This window comes from Macaca nemestrina, chromosome 1, assembly GCF_043159975.1.
Source record: "Macaca nemestrina isolate mMacNem1 chromosome 1, mMacNem.hap1, whole genome shotgun sequence".
Taxonomy (NCBI): domain Eukaryota; kingdom Metazoa; phylum Chordata; class Mammalia; order Primates; family Cercopithecidae; genus Macaca; species Macaca nemestrina.
In genome coordinates, this window is record NC_092125.1 from 59,541,253 (window position 1) to 59,558,615 (window position 17,363).

The window sequence follows — 17,363 nt, forward strand, 5'->3', positions numbered from 1 at the left end:
GGTTTGCCTGTAATCTCAGCACCTTAGGAGGTTAGGGCATGAGGATCGCTTGAGCCCAGGAGTATGAGACCAGCCTAGGCAACATAGTAAGATCTTGTTTCTCCAAAAAATTTTTTTAAAAATAGCCATAGTGGGGCACATGCCTGTAGTCCCAGCTACTCAGGTGTCTGAGGTGGGAGGATGGCTTGAGCCCAGGAGTTTGACACTACAGTGAGCTATGATCACACCAGTGCACTCCAGCCTGGGCAACAGAGCAAGACCCTGTTTAGAAAAGCAAATAACAATTTAAAATAAGTTGTTAACAGTCTCTCTGGGTAAGGATGAGGAAGAAAGAGACTTTTATTTTTTCGTTGTTTGCCAATCTGTATTGTTTGACTTTTTAAAATCCTGTGACTGCTTTGCTTCTCTAAAAATCTAGGTAACTGCACAGTACAGAAACGTTCATGCGGTGCAGCAGTTAAAAATAAACAGATCCACAGGGCTTGGTAGGGTGAGATGCCTGAAATATGTTGTTTCATGGGGAAACATTACAGTACAGTAAGTTAATAAGGTATATAGCATGGCCACACATGAACAGAAGTCCATCTTTGTTGTACAGGTTATGTCTAACAGGATTCACAGTGATAAGTTACTTATGGAATGTCCAGGATGGGGATGGGCAGTGTGAGAATGCCTGTCATTTTATGAGCATGCTTCAATATGGTTTCGATGTCATACTCATGTATTAGGCATATTTTTAAAACAAAATAAACACATAGGTATTACATATGTTCTTGAAATAGAATTTCAAACACAAGGGCTGGCTTCAGAGCGGGGGTTGATTTAGAGGCTTGAATGGCAGTTGTTGGCCTCCAGGCATTCCCAGGATTCCCCAAGGTGGGCACATAGAGCCTCCTGATGTGGGGTGTGTACACCAGAACTGAGCAAACCCAGAGCTGAGCATGCAACTCCTCCTGTCTCTGTAGTTCTGTCCTCCACTCCCCAACCTTGGGGAACATAAAAAGGGGGTTGGTTCCCCCACAGGACCCTGGGCTCCTATTCCATTATCCCCTGGCAACCGGAGTTGGAAGGCTCATCTAGTCTGCCTCCATTTGACTCCCAGTCCAGAAAGAGGTGTGTGGTATAGACCAGCACGTCTCAGACTGTAGTGTGCAAACACATCACCTGGGGATCTTCCAAACGCAGATTCTGGTGGAATAGGTCTAGAGTAGGACCTGAGATTCTGCACTTCTAGAAGCTTCCAAGTAACACTGATGCTGATAGTCAACAGAACATACTTTAGATAGTAAGGGTCTAGAGCAGTGTTTCTCAAAATGTAGTCTCAGGCTAGCAGCGTCAGCATCAGCTGGGAACTTGTTAGAAATACAAATTCTAGGCTCCACCCCGGACCTGGGTTTGGAGCCCAGCAATCCATGTTTTAACAAGACCTCCAGGTGATTCTGATGCACACGTGTGAGAACCACTGGTGTAGGGGAAGGAGCACTCAGCTAGGAGACAGGGCACCCGTGTCCTAGCCCAAGCTTGGTGATACCTTACACAGTCACTTCCCCTTTCTGATCTCAGTTTCCTCTTCTGTAAAATGAAAGCTGTCAAGTTCTATCTTGCAGATTTAGTGCATATTTGAAAAAAAAAAAAAAGCCTGGCTAGTTTATGGGAGCTATGGAACCCCTGTACAGGCAAGAAAAGAAAACATCACTACTCCTTCCTCAACCTGTTCCCTGGATTCCTCAGGCCGGGTAGTGCCTCCTCACCTAGATGGGGCATGAAAATGGGTCTGTTTGCAGCCCTGCTCCTCCCCACCCTGCTTCTCCCTTCAGGCTTCTGCACCCACCCTCCAATCCACAGGTCCCACACTGCTCTCCTCTCCCTGGGAGCTGGGGGCTGGAAGACTCAGTCGGACTGACCTCTCCCTCAGACTTCTCCTGACCTGTTCACACCCCTTTGATGTACAGCCCTTTGTTCCAGGGCTTTGGGGTTTCCTCGGATCTCTGTTTTTCTAAAGGGAAACAGAAGGAAAAACCCAACCGAGGTTTAAAGTCTCTGATGACTTGGGTTTTATGGGCACCATTGCGACAGACTTCAAGTGGGCAGCAACTCTGCAGCCGACCCGCCCAGGCTTGCTCCTGGGCCTGGCTCTCTCAGTGGAAATCCCCTCCCACGCTCAGCCCTTTAATCACTTTCCAGCCCAATAACTTTCCTGATTCACCAGGAATCCCTTTCGTCTTGAGAGCACCTACTGCCCCTCTCTGATGGGGCTGAGTCTGGGCTTGAAGGCATTTGATCCCAGCGTGGGTCTTACAGAGATTGGACTTGTGGGCTCATGGTTCAGGTTGGGGCCTGCAGAATTTTCCCTATTCCCATGCCATCTTGGCATCTGGGTGCCCATGTTGTAGGAAAAAATGGGCGGCCCTGGAATGAATCTCTTCCTTGAGGACACTTGACCAAGGGGCAAGGACACTAGGAGGAGACTGACTGATACCCAGGAAACTAGTGGCCTCAACCAACGTGCCAATAATAGCCATGAAACCCTTGACATGAAAGTGACTTTCTCTTTTCTTCTAGTAATAATCATCTGCTTTAAATGCAAGTAATACTTGAATACATTTTTGTTGCAAAAGATTCAAAACATGACAGTATCTTTTCACCACCCTGCTAGTCCCCCAACCCCAGAGACAACAATCACTTAGCTTGGTTTGGGTCTTGCCAGACATTTGTTTTTACTTTTCACACATCTGCACCCAGACTAGTATAAAGTAGCATTCTCAATGGTAATGTAAGGGAGTTGGTTGAAGGATTCATAAGTCCCCTTCCAGCTCTGCCATTTTCTGCATTTGTGGGTGGCTTTTCCCTCTCCTCCTAAAGTGGAGACATTCATAGGCTCTCCCTAAAATTATGGGGTAGGGGGAATGCATAGAGGAAAATAGGAAAGAAAAGGTCACAGTGTCAACAGCAGTTTCTTCGAGGTGAGATCATGGATGAGTTTTTTACCACTTGCCTCTGATTTTCAAACGTTTCATCATGAGAGTTATAAAGATTATTATTCGTGAGTATGACTTTGATAACAGGGAAGCTCCTATACAGTGTCATTGTCAAGATCAGGCAGGGGAAGGAAGCTGTGAGTTGTCCAGCCTGAGGCTTAGGTCAAGGAGAAATCAACAGATTGCTCAAGGCAGAGGGGTGTGTGGAGGGACTTAGAGAGGAGAGGAAGGCTCATGGCATATTCTTGAATGTGATCTACGGGAAGATTCATAGAAAGGAACTTCAGAGTAAATCCTGTTGTGTGTGAATTAAGAATTAAGTATTCTGTGAGCCAGGCCCTGGGCTAGACTTTAGGGACACAAGGGCAAATGGGTGAATCAGAGTTCTCTACTTAACAGGGACTAGCAAAACAATGGGAGGAAAAGTTCACATCTTTAGGAATCCAGCTCTACTTTTGCAAGAATATATTCCCTCCTACTGAAGAAGATCCCAGAGTTAAGCATTAGCTCTTCGACAGGCCACCATCCTGACTTTGTAGAAACATGGTCTCCATACTTGACTCGGCCTATCTAAGGTAATATTGGTATGTGTACTAGTCAGGATGGGCTAGGTTATTCTGCGCTAACAAACCCCTTCCAAACCCAATAGCTTAACACAGCAAAGGTCATCCCACTCATACCGTATGTCCTACTTGAGCTGGCAGGGGAGGTTCTGCTCATTGAGATATACACATATCCAGGTTGCTGGAGGTTCCATCACGACACCCACTTCCACACTCTCCACAACAGAGAAAAGGGACATGAAAACTTACACCATGTCTATTAAAGAAGTCTGCTCAGATGACCAGGCATGGTGGCTCACACCTGTAATCCCAGCACTTTGGGAGGCCGAGGCAAGTGGATCACCTGAGGTCAGGAGTTCAAGACCAGCCTGGCCAACATGATGAAACTCGTCTCAAATAAAAATACAAAAAATTAGCTGGGTGTGGTGGCAGGCACCTGTAATCCCAGCTACTTCGGGAGGCTGAGCCAGGAGAATCGATTAAACCCGGGAGGCAGAGGTTGCAGTGAGCCAAGATTACACCACTGCACTCTAGCCTGGGCAACAAGAGGGAAACTCCATCTCAAAAAAAAAAAAAAAATCTGCTCAGAAGTGACACTTCTGGTCTCAATTAGAGGCCACAGCAAGCCACATCGCCACATCAAAATTCAAGGGATGGGGCCAAATGTAACCTCTAAATGTAAACGTAGATATTACTGTGTGCCCAGGAATATCTGTGAACATCCCTTAAAAGACTAGACAATGTGGTTGCCATGGGACTGCGGGGTACCACCAGAAGGCAGAGCCATAGAGATACCTCTTCACTCCTCCAGTAGGTAGCAACAGTCCCCCTTGGCCTGGGACCAAGCCCTTGAACTCTCTGGAAGAGTCAGGTTGAGGTCAACAGGGTGGAAATATAGAAGGCTCAGGAGCAGGTGCTTTTGAAAAGGCACCAAGGGCTTGTTCAGGCATGGAAAATGCCCACTAAGGGCTTTATTCGTGATAATCTGCTTCCTGAATTTTCATGGCCTTTAGGGTGAGTCTTCCTAGGCCCATAAACTCGGGACATCAGAGTTGGGTGGATTCCCTGAAGCTTGGCTGTTCAAGTGTGGTCCCAGGATCAGCAACATCAGCACCACCTCCCCGGGAGCTTGTGAGAGATGTCCAATCTCAGGACCCACCCAAAACTACTGAACTAGAATCTGCATTTTAACAAGATCCCCAGGAGATTCATATGCACATTAAAGCTTGAGAAGCATTTCCCCAGAACTAATTTAGGCCAACGTCTTCACTTCACAAATGAGGAGCCGACACCCAGAGGGGAGGAGGCAGGCCCAGAGTCACACAGCTGGTTCCAATCCTGGCTCCACCACTTGCCAGGGACTTAAGTAAGTCTCTTTAAAATTCACTGAATCTCAGTTTCCTCTTATATAATAAAGGGATAATATAATTACCTCCTAGTGCTTATATGAGGATCAAATAAGAAAACATCTAGACCAGTGCCAGGCACATAGTATGTGCTCAATAACTGTTAGCTATTGCTATGGTCCTAACTCACCATTTCAGCACCAGGCCTCATACCCCCAGTACATAACTGTTTCTTCTTAAGGCAGGGATGTTAGGTATGGCCCTGCAGGGATGGGACCTGAACCCAGCTGCCTGCATTTATATCCTGCTCAATTTGACCTTGAGACGGTTGTTGAATTGTTCTTTGGTTCTTGGCTTCAGTTTGATCATTTATAAGTGGGTAAAATGACAGCACCTACTTCATGGGGACATTGTGAGAATTAAATGAGGTAATACATTTAAGGTCTTCAAATAGTCGATATCATATATTAAGCACACAAGATGGATGAGTAATGTGAGAATTAAGTGAGTTAATACATTAAAGATCTTCAAACAGTCTATAGCATATAGTAAGGACACAAGTTGGATGAATAATGTTTCCAAAATGTCCAAAAGAAGACTGGGTTGGAGGAAGTTGTACCCTAGAAAGGCAGGAGACAGGCGTTTCCCAGGGGGAGCTGCCTCTGTTCTATCCCTTTGACCTATTGCAAGTCCCCAGTTTGTTTCTCTGGCCACTGGACGGCACCCAACCCCTGGCTGTGTTTTTCCTCCTTCACTGGACTCGCTGGACTGCCTGGTGCCTCCATCAGGAAGCGCTGAAAGGCCAGGGGATCTCTAGTGGGGAAGGGCGGACTCAGGCAGCCGACAGCTGTCTTCAAATCTCTGAAGCGCTCTCATGCAGGAGAGGGATTAGACCTGTTCTGGATGACTCTAGGGGACAGAAATAGGAAGTTCCAGGAAGTCCTCTCTAATCATTAGAACTGTTCAGAGGCAACCCCAGCTGCGCGGCGGGGCGGGGCGCGGCGCGGAGCTGTTGGCAACTAAGTGGTTGAGGTTGAGCTGCCGGGTGGAGGTCGGCACCTGCTGGGAGGCTGGGCTGGTCCGCAGTTTCTCAAGCCCGGCTGAGCCCGGGCGAGTGTCAGAGAATCACCTGAGGAGCTTGTCGAATACAGATTCCCAGGCCCCACCCAGGCCAACCGAATCAGAATCTCTAGGGGTGAGGCTGGGAACCATTTTTAAAGGCTTCCCCAATGAGTCTCAGAATAAAGGCTGGGCTTGGAGGCGGGGCCAGGGCTGGGCGTGGCACGGGGGCGAGGCGGGGGAAGGGCCGGACCGTCTAGTAGTTAATCCCTGCGTCCCTCATTCCGCCACACTCACCTCCACTGATCTAAGTCGGTGGATCGTGCCTCGCTGGGTGGCCCCCTCACTTGATCTTAGCCAAAGGCCGAGAAGCGATTGGGTGCCCCACCTCGAATAATTTCTGTGGCCCTTGATTCTGGGATCACTCCCACACTTAATAGCAGCTCTAACACCCCCCAACCTCCTCTCCCCAAGATCTCTATCCCCACCTCTCCAGTCGGCCTCAGGATCTTCCTGTCCCTCCCCAGCCTCTCAGGTGACCCAGACAATTTGCTAAGGCTCCTGGAGAAGGGCAGTCCGAGGAGGCTGGGCCTGCCGCCCATCGGGAGGGGCAGCTGTTTCCTATCATATCCTAAAAAGTCCAGGGCTCCACCGCTCCTGCAGCTGGGCATAGCTCCCACCAAATACATTCTCCAGAGGTCGCCCTAGACACCTTGCTCGGAAATGACAGAAGGGAGAAAAGAAATACCCAAGTGGACATAAAGACCTTGCTCACCCCGGCCGGGCGCGGTGGCTCATGCCTGTAATCCCACCACTTTGAGAGGCCGAGGTGGGCGGATCACCTGAGGTCGTGAGTTCGAGACCAACCAGCCATGACCAACATGGAGAAACCCCGTCTCTACCCAAAAAAGTACAAAAATTAGCCGGGCGGGGTGGTTTATGCCTGTAATCCCAGCTACTCAGAGGCTGAGGCAGGAGAATCGCTTGAACCCGGGAGGCAGAGGTTGCGGTGAGCCGAGATCGCACCATTGCCCTAAAGAGCAAACTTCTGTCTTTAAAAAACAAAACAAAACAAAAAGTCCTTGCTCACTCTTTGGTGACTCTTTGGGTCAATTCCACAGGGTTTGGTATTCCACAGGGCCCCGAAGCGCGCCAACCCTCAAAGGAGAAGTGAGCGTCGGGAATTACACGCGTCCGCTGTCTTGCGCAGGAGCTGAGTCCTCAGGGTCCACGGGGAGAGGAGGAGGGAGTGGGGTTCGCGGAAAGGCAGCGCCTGCCTTTTGCCCTGACCCCATAGCACCACCTGGTGTCTCCTGGGACGGCGCAAGCGCCGCGCTTGCGGATGCTGGGCCCTCTCCCCGTCAGCCGACTCTCCTTCCAGCCGTGCCTCCCCTGCCTGGTGTTCCTCCTTCCTTGCTGCGCCACCCTGCCTGGCCCTTCACCGTCCAGTGAGTGCTTCCTGGCCTGGCCGCAGCTGGCTTACAGCCCCCTGCCTTTACCCAGGTCTTACTCCCAGGAGGTGCGTCCGGGCCCTGCCCACAGTGGGGCTGCACTGAAAGACAGTGGCCCCGGAGCAGGACAGCTAGTGGTGCAAGGGACAGGAGGATGAGTCGCCGACAGACCCTCCCGGGCAGCCAGCAGAGGGCAGACTCTCTCCAGCTTTGGGCCCCAAAGGCTCCCATCCGGGCCACTCCTGTAGGCCCCTCCCAGAACAGGAGGCTTCCGTTGCGTGAGGGGAACCAGCCGTCCTCCTGGCTGCAGAAACGTGTCTGGAGCACCTTTCGTGGGCCACCCCCTGTGCTGGAGCCAGAGGGGTTACCAAGATGGAGCCCTTGACCCCGATTGCAGAACTCCCAGCCAGTGCCCACCCTGGGCTGGCATTCTCTGAACTCCTCCAGCTCTTCTCCCTGTCACCTTGCACTTTTCTATTGCTCTGCACCATTGATGGGTGTTATGCATGCATAGGTCCCTTTCTCAGAGTCAAGGAGGGGGCTCTGTCAAGGTCACTTTTGGAGCTGGTCATCTGGGAAATAGGTATACGAGGCCTCGTTGTTGTTAAAGCATCTGCTTTTGTTTTGAAAATTTAGTGTGGGCACATTTTTGAGAAGGGCTGAAAGCAGAGCAGCTCAGCCCCAACGCATCAGGCAGGTGTGCCTAAGATGAAGGATGCTGCAACCCCTCACATGAGCCTTTATTACCAAAAATTTATTACCAAAAAATGCGGCCTTCCACGGACTTGCTGTGGGGGCCCTAACAGCACAGCAGGCTGGCCCAGGCCCCTCCACCACATCCCTCCTAGGCAGAAGTGAGCTTTCTAGATTTGACGTGAAAGTTCCTCTGGTTGAGTTTCCCTCTTAGGCTGGGGCTTTCCAAGCTGGGAGAAGTTCTGAGCAGTTTTGGGGCCTAGCTGAGCCCTCCAAGACCAAAGTCTATGCAATTCCCAGGCCCAGATTTGGGGGTGGAGACCAGACAGGACAAGCCAGTGGTATTTGGCTGGTCAGGTCACTTCAGACAGTGTGGTTCAGTTGGAATTGATACTGAGAAGCAACTGGTCCTTAGAAAAAGCAGGAACGAATCCACTTTGATTCATTTCCACCAGGCTGCCTGCTAATTTTTTTTTTTTTTTTTTTAAACAGAGTTTTGCATTTGTTGCCTAGGCTGGAGTGCAATGGCGTGATCTCAGTTCACTGCAACCTCTGCCTCCCGGGTTCAAGTGATTCTCCCGCCTCAGCCTCCCGAGTATCTGGGATTACAGGCACCCACACCCCGCCTGGCTAATTTTTTTGTCTTTTTGGTTGAGATGGAGTTTCACCATGTTAGCCAGGCTGGTCTCAAACTCCTGACCTCAGGTGATCCACCTGCCTCGGCCTCCCAAAGCCCCTAATTTGATTGCTCTCATCGAGTTCCCTCCCAGCTCCACAGACACAGGATTGGGACACCAGAGTTCTGGTCTAAACAGCTTTATTGACCAGATGAGAAATCAGCTTGGGTACAGCCCATGCCTGCAGCCCTTTCAGTGGGTGGCTCCAGATAGTGTTGTCCTTTCAGTCGCTGGGAGCAGTGAGGCCCAGCCCTTTCCCTTCCTCCCACCACCACTCCTAACCTGGGGCCTGGAAGGGGTGGAATGATGTGATCTAAGAGTCTCTGGAGAAGGGTGGAGTGGAAGAGGCAGGGTCTTGGGTTAAAGGGAAGATTCTGAGGTCGCAGGGCAAAGGAAAGGGGTGTTTGGATGAAGACTGAGGCTATGCCTACCTTCCTCCACATCTGAGGATCAAGCAGGTGTGGCAAGAACAGAACCCTGGCCTGGGCTCTGCTGGCCACAGCCTTAGGACCCAGGGTTAAGCCAGAGATAAATGAAGATTTGGGCCATTGATAAATGCCAATGTATGTTTCAGGTATTTCATTAGGATCCCTCCAGCAAGCAGGGAACTAGATGTCTGAGAAGATCAAATAACATCCTGACTTTGGGGTCCTTAGACCTGGGTTATTCTCCTCCCACTCCTAGTGGGAGGCTATCCCTTCCACAGAGTCTCTAAAGCAAGAGGCCTGGAGAAGCAGGGGCTCCTAGGACCCCGCTGCCTGCCTCTCTGCCTGCGGTAGTGACTCCCTAAGCTGGGACTCCTCAGGCTTACTCTGAGGGACACCAGGAAACCCACCTTCTTTCCCACAGAGGAGAATCTCTGGGATCTAAGAAACCCAGCCTTCCCCCCTCCTCATCTTTGTCTTGCTTCCCTCTCCCTCCAGCCTGTTGCTGCTGCTCCTCTGGGCGCCAAGATGTGTCCCCAGGTGTCTTGGCCAGCTGATGGTGGACGTGCAGCGCAAGAGGCTAAGAACAGAGCTCTGTGGGGTGAAGTGTGGGGAGAGGGGCCTGCTCTCACCTAGACTCAAAACACTGAGGTCTCCTACTGGTGATGGTGTCAGATCCCAGGCCTGGGGAGTCCTTTAGTGGGGTGGGACCTCAGGCAGACCCCCAAACCAAAGGGAGCCAGATGCCCAAGTTCAAGTCATTAGTGATATGTGGCAGGCATGAGAGAAATGAACCCGGAGGTCTCCAAAGCTGCTGGGAAGGGAATGGCGATGACAAGCGCAGGAGTGGGCAGGGCGTGGTGGGTGATGGTGGCCTCACTCAGAGTGGACCAAGGCCCCAGCTCCTTGCCCAAAACCAAAGCCCTTGGGCCCGAAGTTTTTAGCATAGCATCCTGCAGAGAGAGGAGAGAGAAGTGAAATAAGGGCGTGTTCCTCCTCCACCCCCAGCCGCACCACCCACCCTCCTGCTGAAGATCCCCCACTCCTAGTGCCCAGCCAGGCCGCTAGGGAAGAAAGGTCCACTAGGACCCCCTCACCTCCACAGCACCCCAGTCTCAATAGTAAAATGGTGAAGAGGCTCTTGGTTCCACCCTGTACCCATTGCCCCAGCCACTGAAATTACAGAAGCATCATCTGCTGTAAGAGCATTGGACTGGGAGTTAGGAAGCCAGAGTCTAGCTCTATGCCTGCCTCGATTTGCCAGATGATGCTGGCCAAGTTGCTTTCCCCCTCTGGTCTTGTTTCCTCATCTGTACAATGAAGGAATCATACTAGATGTTCAGGATCTTGGATCCCAAGGCCAGGAATTAGTTTATATTCAGCAAAGGCAAGACTACTTAGCCCCTGCACCCCCTTGGGCCTCCTGACCCTCAATTAGAAGTGAAAACACCCACCTTTGCAGTAAATCTCGCCATCCTTGTCTGCCAGGGTGGTTGACTCAAGGCCTTTGCCACACTTGGCACATCGAAAGCAGGACTTATGCCAGGACTAGGCAGGGAAGGAAATAGTTAATGGCTGCCACCCGTGATGAGGGTACCCTCCACCCCAGGCCCACTCCCTTTGACATAACCATGGTATAAGGGCTCAAGCCACTTCTGAAGTCTGCTCAACTGGTGCTGCTGGGAGGACATGGCCCATGGTGCAAGGCAGTAGAGGGAGAAGGCCAGGGACCACATGCTACCTCGCACCGTCTTCCATGCTATGTTGCAATGGCCTGATGATTAGGGTCACCAGCTATACCACAAAAGGCAGGTGAGGGGGTGGGTTTAACACCAAGGTAGCTGTTCCCCCCACTGGCTGGGCCAGATGAGCCTTCTCCAGACCCATCTTGCCAGTAGATCAGTGGTGTGAGCCAGGGCTTTGCACTCCTCCTGGTACTGTCACTTAGTACTTGAACAGCCCTCACCAGGAAGACCTCTCTGCCCCGTGTTGCCTTGGGGCATCTCATAGAGACGCAAAGGGTCTTCTGTGGCCCCTGGAGAAACTACACTCCTTAGGACTTCCCCTGCTGAGTTTAATGCAGTTTCATAGACTTATTCTCCTTCCAAAGTGATACTAGACAACATTGACTCTGGCTTCCTCTGTGCCAGGCCTTGTGCCAGGCACTTTACACTGGTGAAGTCAGTTAATGTTCACAGCTACCCAGTGGGGGACATACTGCCACCCTACCCTCCAATAGCTGATAGCCTTTGGGCAAAGGAGGCACCAATTCTAGAACTTCAGAGGCTGGGCTGGTCCAGGAGAATCCCAATTACAAATACCTTCTCTGTGACCAGGCATCATATGTTTAATCTAGTCCTCACATCCATTCTGTAACACAGGGCAAACAGCTCTCCCAGGAAAAAAAAAGTGAGGCCCAAGTTTGTACACAGTGATGGGACGTTGCACAGACAGACTTCTTAGAAGCCAGCTCCCATCAACAGCTGGGCAGGCTAAGAGGCTGATGTGTAGACAGCTCTGCTTAACCCAGGAAAAGCAAGAGGCAGGCAGCAGTCAGATAAGACAAAACAAGGCCTTTTAAGGGCAAAGACACTCCTAGTGCCCAGGCTGGCGGATGAGAAGGGAAATTCATCCCCTCAGATTTCCTGGTTGCCTAACCTTGCCCATTGGCTTCTTCTCCAAAGAGCTGAAATTGGGGGACCTGGGTCTAGGTCGGTGCCAGTGCAACCTCAGTAGTCACCCAGCCTTTGCTGCCTCCTCTATAAAGCAAGGGGCTGCTACCCCAAGCTCTCCAGGCTGGAGAAAAACTGAATCACACCTAGACCAACACCTCTCATATTTCCTAGCCACTCCCCTGCCAAAATAAGCTGAATCCCTTTGCTATTCATAAGCACCCAAACGTATTCCCAGCTCCTCAACATTTCTTGAGCGAGGCAATAGAAAGGTGGGGGCTTCTCCCTACCTTTTCCACTTGAATGCAAAATTATCTTATCCTACTCCTTAGTACAGCCCTAACTTTACCTTATAGCCTGCCTAAGTAATGGAAATAGTGATTCTTAGCTATTCTTAATAATTTTCTATTCTCATAATGAGATAAAACAAAAAACCCAACTTAACAATAGTATTAATGTCTCCTGTTTTCATATCCTTTAGTCAATGGCAAGGATCTTCATTGTGACCTCATAACAATCCCTGAAAATAAACAACAATAATAATAACAATAGCAAAACTGTACTGAGGACATACCAGGTACTACATTGCATGTTAAGCATGTATTATCTCATTTAATCATTAAAGCTGCCTGGTAGTCGGGCGTGGTGGCTCACACCTCACAATCCCAGACCTTTGGGAGGCCGAGGTAGGTGGATTATGAGGTCCAGGCTGGTTCAAGACCAGCCTGGCCAACATGGTGAAACCCCATCTCTACTAAAACTACAAAAATTAGCTGGGTGTGGTGGCACATGCCTGTAGTCCCACCTACTCGGGAGGCTGAGGCAGCAGAATCGCTTGAATCTGGGAGGCGGAGGTTGTAGTGAGCTAAGATCGCGCCACTGCGCTCCAGCCTAGACGACAAGAGTGAAATTCTGCCAAAAAAAAACAAAAAACAAAAACAAACAAACAAAAAAACTGCCTTATTTGTCAGGGACCATTACTTGGTCCACTTTGCATTTCCTCCACTATTCAGGTCCACTTTAGAGCTGCAAAACTGAAACGTAGGAAGGATAAATTTTCCCAAGGCCACTCAGCCAATAAATAGCAAAACTAGGATTCAAAGCAGGCTGTCTAGAGTCTAAGGTCTTAATTACCATGCTAGGATTAACAATCCCTTCCCATTTTGCAGCCTTGGAAATGGGTTCAAAGAGGCTAAATGGCCCAAAGTAGCATTAACAGTAGTAACAGTAGTAAGAGCAAGGGCTTCGGAGTCAGACAAACCTGGGCTTGAGCCTGACTTAGCCCCTTCCTAGCAGATCAGGGCAAGTTATGTAATCCTTCTGACTCCCAGTTCCTTCATCTGTACAACAGGGATACTAATCCCCATCTCCGTCCAACCATGACTGTGAGAGTAGAGAGTCTGACCTTGGCCTAAGCGTTAGTTGCTCAACATTGCTTGATCCATTCCCTTATCCCATTTCTCCAGGTCAAAAAGCCTTCAAAGCCAAAACCCAAATCCAGAAGAGCTGAAGATGGGCTCTAGGCCCAGGAGTTCCATAACCTTGTTGTGTGATCTTGGCCAAGTCACTTTTCTATCTCAGGCCTCACATGATGCTCCAGAAATCCTCTCTGGCCTCATAGCTGAAAGACACCTCCTCTGTGATTTTCTCACTGCTAATCTGACACTGCAAACCCCGGGGGCAAGAGTTCTACCTCTTCTCTACTGCGGCCTGTCTGAAGGAAGTGATCGGCTCAATTGGGAACTGTCGGTTTGCTACGGTGATTCTCACTGTGCATTGGTGATTGGGGGCTACTGTCAGAATATCATGGGGGAAGAGCATGTGTGGCAATTCTAAACAGTGTGAAAAAAGCCTCCTAGGAGGCTCTGATAGGCCTGAACCTTGAAAATCTCTGCCCTGGGGGTATTTGGATGGGTTTCTGGGAGTCCACATTCCATGAAACAGAATGTATATTTTTGGGATCACAAATCCTTTGAAAATCTAATAAAAGCTATGGATCTAAGAAGCAGACATGTTCCCATGAAACTTTGCATATAATTTTCGGGGCTTTGTGGACCCTCTGCAGCCCATCCATGTACCCTTACATTCTGTTCTCCAATATTGGAGATACAGATTGATCATTGCCACTCCCTATGAATGGCCCATTGTCCATCAATGCTAGGGATGTTACTGCTCATGGCTGATATGAGCTCCTTGGAGACTGGAAAGCACAGGTACATGCAATCCACAGGGACAAAGGGAAGAGGTTAAACCCCAGTGCTCAGGCTGCCCTGAGCAGAGCTAGGGTCACCAATTTAAAAGTTCTGGAATCCACACATCAGGAAGATATCTCCCCCGATCCCTCTCATGCCCAGCAGCCGCCTTACCTTCCCAGCACCAATCACCTTCTCCGCAGCATAGACTGCCTGGCTGCATCGGGGGCAGCGCTCAGAGCCACCAATCTTCTGGGCAAATTTGGATGCATTGGGGTTGGTGGTGGGCCTGTGGCCAGGGGCTCTGCATGGAGAAGGGCATGGGGTGAAGTGACTTACAATGTAAGTACAGGTGGGGCTGGCACTGAGAGGGCATGACCCTACCTTCATCTCATGCCAGAGCAGCGGGCAGTTCTCTCTGCCAGAGTCACAAAGGCTAGGGCCTCTAGGGTCATCTCCCATTTTACAGATGGACAAACCAAGCCTCAGCACAATGTTATTTCCATTATAACATCATACTTCCCTCGGTCACCCAGTCAACTCCAGATTCATTTAACACCCCATTTGCTAAGAACTGCCCTCCTCTGCCCCTCATTCCTGCAGCTGGTCTATTAGCAGATTCTTTCCAGGAGAAATCTGCTGATGAATCATTCCCACTGGGGCAATGACCTTGGCTGAAACTTGGTAACTCATCCATCATTTCCGTCCACCTCCCCAGGCTGAGGAGCCAGCCAGGCTGACTGCCAACAGCCACCGTTTACCCAGAGGCCAGGGAGTGCTGTGGGGTAACGGGGGGTGGTGGGGCTGATGACACCCTATGGTATTTCCAAGAAAGGGAAATGACTCTCCTCAGTAGTGAGAGACAGCAGGGCTGAGAGTGAGGCTGGTGTGGCAGTGGTGCTGCCCTGAGCCCCTGGTCTCACTCGGACATTCACTAGCCGTGGGACCCCAGGCAAGTCACTGAGCCTGGGCTGGATTTTCTCATCTATAAAAAGAGGAGGTAACATGGCAAAACCCTGTCTCTACAAAATACAAAATTAGCCAGATGTGGTGGCACACACCTATACTCCCAGCTACTCGGGAGGCTGAGGCGAGAGGATCACTTGAGCCCAAGAAGCAGAGGCTGCAGTGAGCCAAGATTGCACCACTGCACTCCAGCCTGGGCAACAGAGCAAGATTCCCTTTCAAAAACAAAAAGAGGAAATTGAACTAAGTAATTCTTGGGCCCCTCCCAGCTCTGACCCTTATACAAATATAGAATGCATGCTCCTTGCAGGGAGGAGCCTGGCCTGTTTTAGTCCCTGCTGAATGCCCAGCTCCTGCAGCAGCCTGACACATAGGTGCTGCTCTGTGGTGCCTTTTAAATAACTGGTTTTCTGAGCCTTCCATTGCATACCCAAAAATGGTTGCAAATACACGTGAGGCCTAATACAGGGGTGGGGGAGAGAGCTCAAGAAAAAGGTTGGGAGAGGATCTTTTACTCACTCCTCGTGCTTGATGCCCAGAGACTCCCCCTTGTCAGTGCTGAGGGTGCCTGCGCCCTGCCCATAGCCATAGCCTTTGGGCCCATACTTCTTGCCATAGCAGGACTTGCAGTAGATCTCCTCACCATGCACGGCCACAGTGGTGCTGTCCAGATTCTTCTTGCAGACCACTGTGGAGGGGAAGCGGATGCGGTGAGTTGAAGCTGGGGTGAGCTGCTTGCTCACTGCAAGCTTCCTACAGCTGAAGCTCTCTGGGCTCTTTGCATACATAATATCCTGATCTTTCAGGAACTGTCTAGAAATGGAGGCAGGTGGGATGACCAATGGGTGGGAGGACAGAGGGATGGGATCTGCATGTCTGACTCTAGAAATGCTGACCAACACCAATTCTTCTTCCAGGACTCCCTGTGTGTCTCCTTTGGTCCTCTGCACTCCCAACCTTCCTAGGCTGCAGTGCAACACAGGGTTCAGAGGCAACAGCCTAGGCTGACCCCAAGCCACACAATGCCTGTTGAGGTTCCTCACTCTGCCCTCAACAGAGACCGTATGTCCCAATGAGGGAGGAGAAAAAAGAAAAGAAGAAGGGCAGAGTTTTCCTGCCTTCAACAATGGAATCCAGAAGAGACTATCTGTGCATGCTGGCAGGGAGCCAATGGGGAGAGATGCAGGTGATGTGATACCCCATAAGAAATGTTTAATATTTATTAAGTGCCCAACATGGTGGGCTTTGAAACGAGATGCAGCTCATGCTAATCACAAGAGGATTTGAAGTTTCTAATCTCAGAAATCACTTTGCCATGGGAAGAAGCGAGGTCAGACACTGAGAACTTCCTGAGTCCTGAGGTAAGACAGAGTGGAATGGGAGGAACTAAGGATTGCAATGGTCTGAGCTGGAAAGGCTGTGGGCCTCCTATTTCATTCTGTTAATCTCAGAGGGGAGCTATGCCCAGCTATCTAGAGTAAAACAGTTTTGGCTGGGCTCAGTGGCTCATGCCTGTAGTTCCAGCAGTGGTAGGCCAAGGCTAGAGGATTATTGAGCCCAGGAGTGTGAGACCAGCCTGGGGAAGATGGCAAAACCCTGTCTCTATTTATTTAAAAATAAATAAATAAATAAAACTTTTAAAAATAAAAATAAAGTTGAAACAGTTCAGAGCCTGGGGTCATGAAGAGTCAGACTGCCCAGAATTGAATGCCAGCTCTCTCCCTTTCCAGATATGTGCAAGTTATTTTGCCTGTCCAGCCTCTGTGTCCTCATTTTGTAAATGAACATAATGTCTGCCCCAAAAGCCAGTGGTGAGAATCAAATGAGATCTGACATGTGAAGTACTTGGCACAATACCCTGCATACAACAAGTGCATAATAAATGTTGGCTACTCTTATTAGTATTATATAAAGTTAGTACCATCAGGAGACAAGGAAGTGGGAGGGACAGGTCCCGGCCTCAAGAGATCCTTGCTTCTAACCTCCACATACTCCTCTCAAGGGATTCAACTGCATTCTATTTCTTTACTTGTCCTGTAATCCTAATTCGGTTTGATCATATTCCTTAAATATTGGAGTTCTGCATCTCAGTTGGACGCATCCTCAAATATGTCCTGAACATAGAAACCGAGGGATACCACTGGAGAAGCCACGCCTCTTACCACCCTCGGAGAAGCTCTCAGCTCCTTTCCTTGCAACTGCCATCCTCTTGTCTTTAAAAGGTCCAGCCCTCTGCCTGCTCCTCTCTCACCCTAAGCCCCAGGTTGGAGACTTCAGACTAAATAAGGACCCTCTTGTCCTGCCCTGGAGATCTCTATCTCATTCCAGCACTCTGGGCCAT

The 17,363-nt window shown here is 50.0% G+C and overlaps 1 protein-coding gene across 2 annotated transcripts in view; it reads right to left on the minus strand.

Moving 5' to 3' along the window:
• Positions 1 to 8,890: 8,890 nt before the first annotated feature.
• Positions 8,891 to 17,363, minus strand: part of LOC105484721 (cysteine and glycine rich protein 1) — a 62,488-nt gene continuing 54,015 nt past the window's right edge. For both annotated transcript variants that reach the window (XM_011746591.3, XM_011746590.2), the window contains exons 3-6: positions 15,542 to 15,710; positions 14,231 to 14,360; positions 10,647 to 10,740; positions 8,891 to 10,145 (exon numbers count right to left, since the gene is read on the minus strand). In XM_011746591.3, the coding sequence (XP_011744893.1) occupies positions 10,069 to 10,145; positions 10,647 to 10,740; positions 14,231 to 14,360; positions 15,542 to 15,710 (470 nt within the window). In that variant the 3' untranslated portion in view covers positions 8,891 to 10,068. The remainder of the gene's footprint in view (positions 10,146 to 10,646; positions 10,741 to 14,230; positions 14,361 to 15,541; positions 15,711 to 17,363) is intronic.